Raw genomic sequence first — 13,167 nt, forward strand, 5'->3', positions numbered from 1 at the left:
ACCTAAATCTCTGGCTCTTCCTTCCTCCAGACCTCGTGAATTTCTTGGCATCTTCCACCATCTCTCTGCTTTCCCCGGGGGCTGCTTTGCTTACAGCGTATTGCTCACGACTATTGTAAACAATTCTATATGTTACATGCAGCTTCTTTCCTCTCTGCTAGTGATAATTTATATTCTTCCCCATCACCCTTTTTAGAGTATGTACTCATGGTGTATGGGGGGAGGGGGATTGCATGCATGTGTCCTGTCATAGCCAGAAGTCAATACCACATGTCTCTATCTCTCCACCTTATTTTTTAGTACAGGGTCTCTTGCTAAACCTGGAACTCACTGACTTGGCTAGAATGGCAGACCAGTGAACCCTAAAGAGCATCCCGTGACTGCCTCACCGTTCTGGGATTACATGCAAGTCCTGCCACGCCCATTTTTTTACCTAGATGCCAGGGATACAAACCCAGATCCTCACACTTTTACAGCGGCAACTTTGCTAATTGAGCTACCTCCCCAGACCCTATCCTGGCACTTCTTATCTCTTGCATATCTCTCCATTGAAAGTTGTAGATTCTTGTTTGTGCTGGGCCTTGGGCTGGAGAATGGAGATACTGAGCAACAATGGCGGAAGGCTCTTGTGCTCAAAGAGCTTATAGTCCAACGATAACCCTGCTATCTATAATCAGCATGCATGCAGCACAGGCTCTGAGCTCTGACTCTGGTATTCACACAGAATGAAGCTAACACCGACAAGACATGTTAAAATTAGGCATACGTTGGCGTGGAAAAAAAAAAAAAAGACCTTTCTAGGGCAAATAATATTAAAGTGGTGTAGTCTACACACCAGTTTACATTTCTCACCCTTGGATATTTGTTGACAACCAACAAATGTGCCTGACAAACAACATAGTCACAGAGTTCCAACAAGATGGAAGGAACATGAGGAAAAGGACAGATGAGACACAAGATTGATAGGCCAGCCTGAGGAGCCTCCCCAGGGCGACCCCAGCCCCGGCCCCCTCCAACTCTGTCAGTTCTTCACCTAAGCACACAAAGATTAGGTTTGCTTCAGAAAACAACTCCACAGCTTCAAGCTATTGACACAACTGCAGTTTCTGGAACACAGGCAGAGCACAAACATATCACTATCTCATTTGCTTTTTTTCCCCCCCAATTGTTAAAGAAAAAAGTACAATGACATCAGCCTTTCCCGAATGAGCCCCCATCTGGCTCTCCAGAAATCTACCCAGCTCCCTTTATAGCTTACCAATTCTTGCAAGAAAGAAGAAAAAAATCATCTTTGCAGTAGGAAAAATAAATTTTGAGATTCAGAGTCAAGATGTAGGTTTTGCTTTATCATTGTGTCTGTGAATCACATGTCCAGTCACAGCCTGGTTCTGTTAGTCTTGGATGTCCTGGGGGAACCACGTGTTGTATTTCTCTTTAACACACATTGCATTTCTCTTTAACAAAATGTTCCTACTCAGACCACAGAAAAGACTTGACTTTCAGTCTTCACACATGCTACGATATTTGTCTGAAGGACAGCCCACAAGCTCTGTTTCTGCAACTCACTCTTCGGGTTTCATTTTTAATTTTCCCTACTTTGATTTCTAATCTATGGAAAGTGTTGACATTTTAAAATACCTAATTTTAATTTTTTTTTTTAGAAAATTTTCATGGGCACAATTGTTGTATGTATTTATGTGGCCCAATTCCAATATAAAATGTATAATGGTCAGATCAGTTTAATTGGGATAGTAGTCAGCTTAAATATGAATGGTTTTGTGTGTGTGTTTGTGTTGAGACACTCAAGATTTTCTCTGTTAGTAGTACTAAAATATACAATTAATTAAATTTGCCCAATTATAGTTATCCTACTATGTCACAGAACTTTTGAAGTACTTTCACCTGTCCAAAAGCATTTTATCATCCCCTTATGCATCCTCTCTCATGATTATACTGTGTGTGTGTGTGTGTGTGTGTGTGTGTAACGTAAGTATGTACCTGTTCATGCTTGCATGCACGTGCATATAGAGTCCAAAGGTTGATATCAGGTTTGTTTTTTAAGATAAGTTCTCACACAGAATCTGGAGTTCACTGATTGACTGACTGCCAGTAAGATCTAGAGGTGAATCTATCTCCTCCCCACCAGTGCGTGGGGAGTGGGGAGTGGGGAGTACGGGTGGAGGTAACAAAAGCATGCCAGGCCTAGTTTCTTAACATGGATGCTAGGTGTCCAGACTCAGGTTCTGATGCTTGTGTGGCAGACACCATACAAGTGAGGTGTCTCCCTAGATCCTTCTTCTGACTCCCTGGTGTGGATCTAGTGGATTCTATGTCTTCCCAGGCTGAGCTCCTACTACACAGAGTTCCAGACACAGCCTTCCTTCCACACCCAAGCTCCGTGTTTACAGTAGAGTCTCTGGCATTTTAGTGTATGCCAGAGTTCCCCTCCACATACCACATTTGGCAAAAGAGCGTGAGACGAAGCTTTTTAAGTGGTGTGGACTTCCCCAGAATTCACTCTTTTTGTCTTCCAGAGTTTAGTCATGCAGACTCGAGTTTGTGTTTCTTCTCCCCCCCTCCCCCTCCTGCTTCCTGATTCATACTCTAGCAGATGGACTTGGAGCCACATGAAAATCCTTCTCCCGTTTTGTTTGCTTAAACATTCACTCCCACAATAACATACCCTTAAACCTTACCACAAAATCTCTACCAAAAAAAAAAAAAATGTTAATGCCTTTCCCTTTCCCGAGTCCTTACGAGCACCTATTGTCAGTCAGTCACTGCCATTGAGCACCTATTGTCAGTCACTGCCATTGAGCACCTATTGTCAGCCACTGCCAATGAGCACCTATTGTTAAGTCACTGCCATTGAGCACCTATTGTCAGTCACTGCCATTGAACACCTATTGTCAGTCACTGCCATTGAGCACCTATTGTCAGTCACTGCCATTGAGCACCTATTGTCAGTCACTGCCATTGAGCACCTATTGTCAGCCACTGCCATTGAGCACCTATTGTCAGTCACTGCCATTGAGCACCTATTGTCAGCCACTGCCTTTTCAGCCTCTACCTTGTGCTTCCAATTCCACCATTAAAGCATTCTGTTGGAGTTTAACTGCTTGCTAAATCTTGCAACAGAACAGCAATCCTACGAAGACAGAGGCTTAATCTGTGTTAGATAGTCTGTCTCCAATGATACCAATCACATGTCTACTTGGTAATCAGTTAACAAACAAGTCTTTTTAAAAAAAAAAATACTTGGAATTCTACATGTGGCCTGACTAACAGAATTTTGAGACAGAGTGGACTCATCCGGATCACCTCTACTTTACTGATGAAGTAAAGCTGCATGTGTGGCCCATCCCAAATCTAGGCCCCAAGTGCAGAATTCGCCTCCCTAGTCTTTGGGGTAATCTCCAGTGAGAGGCTGCCTGCTGTATCATTCTATTGAAGGTTGTATTAGAATGAAGGGTCAACTTTTCCTAAGCTCCACCAGAGCAGTGCCAAGGTATCTCCATTGGGAATCTCCAGTGAAGACAAGAGTTTGCATCAAAGCATCGATCAGCATTTCAGAAACAGCTGCGGCCTGATACAGTCTCTCCTAACAACCCCCAGCTGCATTCTTAGACATAAAAACAAAAACAAACAAAAAACAAAAACAAAACACCAGCTCACGTCAAATCTCAGCTCAGCTCTGCTGATCTCTGTAACTCTTACCAGTTAACCTCCCAATGTCTTCCATCTTTCAAAAATGTTACATCATTGAGAAACAAAGACCATAAAATGCCAACTTCAATGTTCACCCAAAGCAGCCATGGCTATAGCTATAGCTGAACAGTAGAGGGTCCACGCTCAGCTTCAATATCAGCAAAGAACACCGATAGGTAAAAGTTAGTGTCTATCATCAGTATCTTGAATTCGACTATAAATCATAAGCAATTTCAGTGCTAGTTACTATCCATGTGCTTGCCATGGCACAGCACAGACACAGCTATCCTGAGAACAGCAAGCATGCTACCTTCCTTCTTTAACATCCTAGAGTCTTCACAAACTAAAAGAGACAGGAAACATTTCAGGATTCCAAAAGGAAGGCCTCAGATATCTCCCAACAGTAGTTGGGATTCCTCTACCCAGTTAGCAAAAATTACTGTCATTTTTTTATATAAATTAACTTCATATGATATGTAAAGTGCCAAACATACATCATGTGAGTTCCTTTTTATACAAAGGTGACCACAAGTCTTTGCTTTAAAAAATGCAAAGTATTTTGTAGCAATGGACTAAAGACTAAGGTGAAAGTAACTGGTATGGTTCTTCCCCTTCTGCCTACAATGCCAGAGCTGCCTGTGGAGAACATCTCCGTTTTCCATGCCATTCATTCCTTCATCTGCAGAGTCATTGTCACAAGGAAATGAATTGTCATTGCATAGCAAGTCTGCCACTATAGCAGCTATTTGTGACCAAAAACCAGCAGCCATTATGCAACACAGATCTAGAATTTGCCACCTACCTTGAAGTAGTATAACTTCAGCAAACCAATTTGGAAGCTCATGATTTTCCTCCTGTTTATTTTACACAGGCCTTGATTGTATAACAATGTAAATATTGGTAGCAAAACACCACATAAGACTAATTTAATACTTTTTTAAACCTCAAATAGACTCCAGGCTGTTTCATGACTGGAATATGCAGCTTTCACGTGTGCTTTGCATAAACATCTGGCTTATTTCATAGTGTAGGACAAGAAAACAGTGACAGAGAAATACTTCAATATTACATGTGACTCAGTGTATAAAATATCAATGACCTGTATCTCTACTTTAAACTAATAACCAGAACCAGAAACACCTTACATCTGCCTATAGATTATTAGCCCTATAAGGCTCAATACATATGTAAAGTCAGAAAGTCAACATAGTTACTCTAAATATAATGAATGTGCACATACATACACACACACATGCATACAATCACACACACAATTTGTATTCACAGGGTTCTACTCTAGCCAACACTGGGATATTTTGAATAGGAGCCTGAACGCATACTATGTAAAGTACTCAGACCCAGAACATCCTGCCTTGCTGTGATAGAAATGAATGAGATAGAACTGATAAAGTGATAGGCATGGAATTCAAGAGACACAGAAAAAGAAACACTGATATTTACACAAATCCCAGAATCTAACCAAGGACATGGATTCACAAAGTATAACATTATTTCAGGTGTCTCATGTCCTTAAGGGTTGGTCCCATAGGCCATGAACAGACCCAAGGCATGGCTACTGCCATGAATTGAGTCTGAAAATGTTCCCCACAGGCTGGCATTTGAATGCCTTCCCTAGCTGTTGGTACTACATTAGGAGGCTGAGGAACCTGTAGGAATTGGGCATCTGACTGGCAGAAGTGAGTGACTAGGAGCAGGCCTTTGAAGGTGATAGATAGCCAGGGCCCTGGTTCCAGCTTCGCTCAAAGCTACCTCTGCCACATGCTTTTGCCACTCCCACGAACTGGTAGTGTTCTGCCATGCCTTCCCTCTCAGGATGGACTGAAACCATGAGCCAGAATAAATCTTGCTGACTCAAATTGGATCTGATAGGCATTCTTCAGTCGACATAAAGCTAACTAATGCAGCGGCCATGATTACCCTCTAATATTTACTGCTGTCCTTTTGAAGCCACAGGTTAAAAACCATCGATGGTGGGTTGTGCTGCTTCAAACACACAAGAGTCAGTCCTAGCTAAGGCCCAACAAACAGTAAAAAAGGTCATACGGTTTCCCTCTACAAAAACGCCCGCATGAAGACCCTTCCATGATACATGTATGACATGAACAGCCTTGAACAAAGTAATGTTGCTAACTACAGCTCCTTCTAGCCCTGGCAGCCACAGATTCACCAGGACAAGGTCTCTTTCTTTAATGCATGGGGGTCTGTGCTAGGTTACAGGAGTGACTTTCTCACGTGGGCATAATACTTACTCACCAGCAGAGCAGAAATTGCAAGGCAGGTGGAAATGTTTTAGGAACAAGAACAGCCAGGATTTAACCCAGCAAATGTACAAGAGTCCACAGAGAGCAGTCAGAATGAGCAACCTAACAGCCATTTTTACAGAGCATCTTGGTGCTATTTCTGTGAGACTCCCTACACCACCACCCTGGGAACTTGCCTTTCGTTGTTGCTCTTGTTCATTTATGATGATACTACAGTACACTAATAAAAGTTAGGCGCCAAACTTTCAAGTCGCTCAAAGAGTTTGTGGGAGATACATAAAGCTTCCACCAACAAAGCCCCACCTTTAATACTGTGTTCTCCAATTACATGCCAGGAGGCCTGTGTGTCTGTGATCAAAGGGAAAGGGGGGAGGGTGGCAATACAGAAAAGGAAGAAAGATGAAACTCTTTTATAGAAAAGGAAGCAAGGCAAGTAAATAAAACCTGCTGCTGCCTTCCTTCCTCAACCTCTGCTTAGTCAGATGGGAAACACACATCCGATAAACAGGACCACATGGAAACTGACGGCTGCGGTGATAGCCGTGGGGGATATGTGTGCATCTTTAGCACACAGTGAGGGGCTGCTGTGATGTGATGTTCTATCTGCTTCTTTAATTCATCCCCTTTTGTCTCAGAAAGTCACCCGGTCTACTGTAGAAAACCTTCAGAGCAGCTTCCTACTCGCTCTTCTTCTAAAGTTCCAGAACTTCAAAATCAAAAGGAAGAGCTAGGCATGGTGGCATATGCCTTTGATCCCAGCACTCAGGATGCAGAAGCAAGTGACTCTCAGTTAAGTTCAAAGTCAGCATGGTCTATATAGTGAGTTCAAGAACAACCAAAGCTATTTTTTTTTTTGAGAGGCTGTCTCAAAAAAAAAAAAAAAAGGATAAAATTATTCAAAAGAAGGAGTTTGCCTGATAGACTGTCTTATTGCTCCTAATTATTTTCTGTCTTAAATTGCAGTCATCTGACCTATAGGATAGCATCCCAGGGGAAAGACTATACTCTCTACCTCATCAGTATCAGGAGTCTGATTTGGGCTGGTGAGCTGTGAAGATAAGTGAGGTCACTTGTGTGCTGATATCTAGTACATAGTTCTGTGTGCTGCTGTGAGCATGGCATGTCCCATAAGGGACAACTCTTCAGTGTAGAGTCCACAATAATCGTAGGAGACTGCACTAAGCCTACATTCCACATACTAAAATGTGAATAAGACATGTGTTTTTCTTCCGTGGTAGATATCATTGGGATTCTTGGTTGGCTTGTCTTCTGTTTGGTTTTTGTCATAGCACAAGTTTACTATCATGTGCTTGCTATTGTCAGATAGAAAATAAGAGGAGACTGGGTCGGGGTGGAGATAACTCTGAGTGTGATGGAAAACCTCTGATTTCCTCTAGGCACCTCTCTCCACTACTACTTCCCCAGAGATCAGCAGATCTACTCAGGCAGATCAGCTTTGGGATAAGCACCAGGAGCTAATATTTTATCACTATGACAACCATTCCCACCAAAGAAGGCCCCGTTAGCACCTTCACTTGTGACCCATCAGATACCCAGTAGATGTGTTTCCTTTTTCTTAGAGCTTTAATGATATTAAACGAAATCAAAACACTTAGAGAATTTCCCCCAAGATAGCTGGCACATTGTGTGCATAGAGATAAAAATCAATTTGCTATACATATAGAAAATTTTAAAAATATTGTGCTCATCATATAAGAAATAGAAAGTCTTTGATTTTTGTTTGTTTTTGTTTTGTTTGATGTGTATGGTTATTTGACCTGCATGTATGTCTTCCAACCACGTGCATGCTTGGTGACCACAGAGACCAGAAGAGGGCATCAGGTTTCCTAGAACTAGAGCTGGTTGTGATTGCCATGTGGGTGCTTGGGATAGAACCCAGATCTTCTGGAAGAACAGCAAGCCATCTCTTCAGTTCCAGTCTACGGATCAATTTTCAGAGACTGGAAGTCAAGCCTTACTGGTTGTTAAATGCTCCCTTACCTTCTGTAGATCCTTTGGTATGAAGGCGTTTATTTAGTTCTTCCAATTTGTTCTTCGCATGAAAAAAAAAACAGAAAAGGAAAGAAATCAAATCAGAGAAATTCCTTTTGTTTCCTTTTCCCTTCTTTCTACTTAGCATCTTGCTAAATCCCAAAGAAAGCCCCAGTGTCTGTCAACTGGCAAACATTCCTGGGGCGGGCTGCTGTTTTATCTCACATTTGCATGCTAAACTTGACCTATATGTCTGAGAGCACCTTCATTAGTCTCCCACTGACCCAGTTCCCTTCCCTTAAGACTGCAATCTCCATAGCTTCCCAGGTTGGTTAAGGATGGCTATTTGGGGCACATACATAGAAAGTAGTGCAGTAGTGCCCCATATCTCAGATTAATTCCTGTCTACACTAAAATGATCCACCAAACAGATATATAACAGATATATAAAAGTGCATTTTACCAAATCCAAACAGTCAATACTTCTGAAAGCCACTGCTCAGCACCTGCACCTATCACCTATCATTGAGACTCTCGAGCATTAATGATAAAACCTCATATACAATAATGTCCACTGAATTACTGTAAAGCTAATTGAAAATTACCAATGTTCTTAGACAATAAGATGTATAAAAGCAGTATGATCTATCTATATAAATCAAAGGAAACTAATTACCATAAGAAATGTGAGCTACAGCTTTATATAGTAATACACAAAAATGTATCTTATCTCAGAAATGATTAATCACATGATTAAACACAATCACATGATCCAGAGCCTACAACAGCAGCCACATTAAAATCTCCCATAGGCAAAATTATACCATAGGTTACTTTGAGATGCATTAAGATATGTGTGTGTGTGTGTGTGTATACATATATATATAGTACATATATATACACACAAAAGGTTAAAAATACAAAGTCAGGCATGAGAATTGCACACTACTTTCAGAATACCATTAATACTATGTTGTAGACGAAGCTAAAAAAGAAAGATGGGGAGGGAAAGAAACTAGATGTTTTGAGAAATCTTTTAATGCAAAATTTATGTAATATACTTGGTCAGTATATTCAAAATAATATGCTCAAAATACGTCTATACTAGAGGTCTATACATATAGACAGTAACTATGCAGTCCTCTAAATCTATTTGCCATCCTCTTAGTAAGTTGGTTTTTATTGGTTTGAGCAGCCTCACACCCCAGCTTCTGAGTTGCCTCCTCTTCACTCATTAGCCTCTCAGGTTCTTATCAAGAGCAAAGGTAGGAAGAAGATGAATGCAGAAAGGTAGAGGAAGGGGAAATGTGTTCTCTCTAGAACCTACCAAACTGTGGCTCCTATGCCCCCACAGAATCCTGGGAGGGGACAAATGGTAAGAAAAAGAGACTGTGCAATAGGAAAATTATTATCCACTTTTCTGAGGCTAAGAAAAAAAATCATCCTTTTACCTATAATTAAACAGCATATAAAAATGAACAGACACCTTTGCTTTGCACAAGCATCTTTTCAGTTCTGTGGAAACATTGGTTCATTTCTGCTAATAGGAGCACTGGTTGGTAGATGTAAAAATCTTAACTTAAAAAACAAATCAATAAGCAAGTTATTGCTTAATACTTTGGAGTTTTGTTTTGTTGTTTTGTGTTGTGTTGTTGTTTTGTATCTAAAACGAGCAGTGGTGTGGTTTCAAGGACACCCATCCTGTACCTTCCTCACCCTGCTCACCTAGAAAGGTGACTTTCAGGGACTGCAGTAAAGAATATCCTTGTCCTTTGGCTTACAGTCAGGCTCTACCATGGAAGGCAGTGGGAGCCGAGTAGAGGCAGTAGAGCCTGGAGTGCTCTGCTTCCAGATCACCAGCCACAATGTTCAGGCTTCAGTCTTCTAACAAGCACAGTTCTCTCTTCCATCCTCCCTTCCTCCCTCCCTCACTCCTCTCAATCTCCCCAGTGATTTTCTACCTGCCCTCACCTTTTAGGCCTTGCAAGGCCCCAGAGCAGTTCCCATTTCCCACTGATACCCTTCTTCCCTGCCCAGGTTTTGCAAATAGTTCTCTGGAATCCCTTAACATTTCAAGTGTCTTTCAAAACCACTTTGACATAGCTACCTATAAACCAATCACTGATATTATTCACGGCTCACCATGAATCACTGGAAATTCACAATTGCGTAAAAGACCCAGCTTCTGACTATATATTGTGAATTCAGAAAAATAACATTCTTGCTCCTTCATTCTCCAGACCTGAACTGTCTAAGATGATAGTCACGAACCTTATTCAGCATACTAAACTTAAATTTACAACAATAAAGTGAAATTTTTTTACCCTCAGTCATACTCAGTCACTGGCTCCATTTTAGATGTCGGAGTCAAAAATCAACTCTAGTATCAGAGACAGTTCTACTGAACAATGCTTTATACACCAAACAGACATTTCCAATGATAAAGCAGAAAGATTATCTCTACCTTTGGCTCTACCTTATCATCACAGGTGCAGCCCAGGTCAAAATCAGACTGAAGGTACATAATCCCTGGGTAATTGGGTCTGCTGACTTCCTCTGGTAGGGTTGGCCTAAAGGTATTTGTGCGTAGCAGGTGATTCAAACTTCCATGTGTTCCATTATTGGGAGCTGGCTTCAAGCCTAGGAGATCTGATAGGGAAAAAAAAAGAATGCAGTGTTTCTTATTTGTTCTCTGATGAGATATGATAAGAATCAAAACCCTTCACCTTCCAAGAGCCTATAAATATTGAACACAAATCACAAGAGAACAAACTAAATTACGTCAGCCATTCCTTGCACATCTCCTAAACCATTCTAACCTCACAATGCCCTGCTAACACTTCTTGAAATAACACTTCTCTTCACTGCAAGCGCATGAATAAGGCATCCCAAAAAAACTGGAGTGAAGGAACGTGTGTGTGACAATGTTGGGACCACTGTCCTTCTGGACTTCTTCAAGACTTTCAAAAACCAAATTTTGAAATAAGACATAATCAATAAATACCCACAGCCTGCCCTTCAATGCACTCCACAAAAGTGTGGGGACAAGAAGAGGCTTTGGTGATGAGCCTTGATGGGCCACCAAGGGATAAACGGGGTGATTTCACAGCAACTGAATGGTTGCCAAGTGGGCACACAGTGACTTGCCTAAGCTGAGAGACAGGACAGTGAAGAGCTAGCAGCCAACCTGGGAAAAGAACCCAGGAGACCCGACTTTCAGACTCCCCCTCTAACCACCAGACTGGCACTCCCTTACTAAATAGGAAAAGCTGTCCTCATTCAGCAATGAGAAGCCCAAGGAAGAAAAATAATTAGGAGCACATAAATAGCTGGCTGGGATGCAAGCTGGCAAATTTTTCACTGGGCTGCAATGTAAGAGAGGGAGGTCGGAGAACGCTCTGTCTGCGTGGAACTCTTGCTTCATCGTGTCTCCGACCAACGGTGTCAAACTGTAATGCTATGTTAGATCAGCCAAAGGCTGCCAACACCAACACTATGAAAACTCCCCATTAGTCAACTGTTGAAGGAACACAAAGAAGCCTTAGAAGGGGGTGACATTCTGTCCTTTGAACCAATGGGCAAGTTACTTTTTTTTTTCTTTTTAGGGAGAGGTCTTAGAAAATAGACACCTCATTTCTTTCTCTAGCTGTAAGGAAATTCACTGACCAAAAGTTTCACCGGGTTTGATTGAACAAGTGACTTACCGCACATAACATTATAAAGTTCAATGTTTTCAAATGGAGGCACTTTAGTCCTGTACTTAAAAGTTGGGCCATAACCTACAAAAACAGTCTTCCAAAAGAAAAGAAAAGAAATACAGTTAACCATTTCTGCTTCCATGAACAGCATCTCTTCTGTGTCGGAACATCCTACAGCTTCACAAATCCCATGATTTCCATCCCCTCCAGAGAATTATGAAACTCATATTTAGTTCAGTTTTGTAGACATACCTGCATGCTATTGACCTTGTTATCAAAGCCGTGGTCACCCTGGAAAAAACATTTTCCTGACGGCTTCTTATAAACGTCCAAAGGTTTCCTACGTGAAAACGATTTTATGATCTGTTAGGATTCTGCCCCAAAGCAAGCTGATAGAAAGCAAATTTGGAAGTACATAGGATCCCTGAAAAAATCTGAAGCCAAGTGTCTCTGTTTTGATTACATCATTCCCATGGCAATGACAAGGGACGTCTGTTCATTTCTTTGGTGCCATGGCTTTGCTTATTACCCCAGGTTAAAGGGGAGGTTTTGAAAAGAAGTCAAAGTCTCTCTATGTCTCATGCTTGGACTTAACAAAATATCTCTCCCCGCTATGTGATCACCAAGCTCAGTCCCAAAACACAGGAGGCATTTAAAAATACGCAATGTTGAATCAGTTCGTGGAGCTCTGCATTCTATAAAAAATGTTTGTAGGTAAACTTACCTGGTAGGAAAAGAAAAATCAGAGTTCATGACATGATCAATTTAACACTAACCATAGCATAGTTAATAAAAGCCGGGCCTTACCTAGAAAATCTGTTTAGAAGTAGGGAGGAAATGAAAATATTGCTTGCAAGACATCAGGATCATTTACTCTTAACTTTGTGACAGAAAGACCCCATTACCTAAGTGTGTTATTAAGTATTGCCTAAGTACAGGCAGGGCCCATATTACTGAAGAATAGCACTTGGGGAAAAATAAAGAAATCTAACAAATTGGTTTCTACCCAAGAGTAACTTAGACCTAGGATAGTAATGTGTATGTAAATATATTACACATATGTATGTATAATAACTCCGCAACCTGAACTTCAAAGGATTTAATACCTGCGTTTGCTCTTCACTAAATTGCTCAACTACTATCATCTCTCACTTAACTTCTGCTCCAAAATAGACTTTTTTATATAAACTAGACAACTTCACCAAGTTTTTTTTTTTCTGTTCCTTGGTGCCCCCAGCATTTAAGGTCCTGCAGAGGACATAGTCAGCCAAGCTATTTAGGGCATGTCTCTTATGAAACAATTCTACATAAATTTTAGTCTATTCTATGTGGTTCCAATAATTTCTGAGTTTCATATCATTCTTTTGTTCTTTTACAGTTACTGTAAGAGATTACATGCTGTGTGCGCGTCTGTTTTCTAGTGACGAGTTTCTAGGGAACCACCGTTTTCATGATCTTCTCATGCTTAGCTATTAACTATTATAAAC

General features: G+C 41.1%; 1 protein-coding gene across 13 annotated transcripts in view; it reads right to left on the reverse strand.

Annotated features, from left to right (window-relative positions):
* Positions 1–13,167, reverse strand: part of Enpp2 (ectonucleotide pyrophosphatase/phosphodiesterase 2) — a 113,889-nt gene that overhangs the window by 13,151 nt on the left and 87,571 nt on the right. For 8 of the 13 annotated variants that reach the window (NM_015744.4, NM_001285994.2, NM_001136077.3 and 5 more), the window contains 4 exons: positions 11,933–12,020; positions 11,687–11,774; positions 10,447–10,631; positions 7,992–8,043 (listed from right to left, as the gene is read on the reverse strand). In NM_015744.4, the coding sequence (NP_056559.2) occupies positions 7,992–8,043; positions 10,447–10,631; positions 11,687–11,774; positions 11,933–12,020 (413 nt within the window). The remainder of the gene's footprint in view (positions 1–7,991; positions 8,044–10,446; positions 10,632–11,686; positions 11,775–11,932; positions 12,021–13,167) is intronic. The other 5 variants (NM_001285995.2, XM_006520598.3, XM_006520596.3 and 2 more) reach the window with 1 other exon arrangement.

Source organism: Mus musculus, chromosome 15 (genome assembly GCF_000001635.26).
Source record: "Mus musculus strain C57BL/6J chromosome 15, GRCm38.p6 C57BL/6J".
In the NCBI taxonomy this organism is placed as follows: Eukaryota; Metazoa; Chordata; class Mammalia; order Rodentia; family Muridae; genus Mus; species Mus musculus.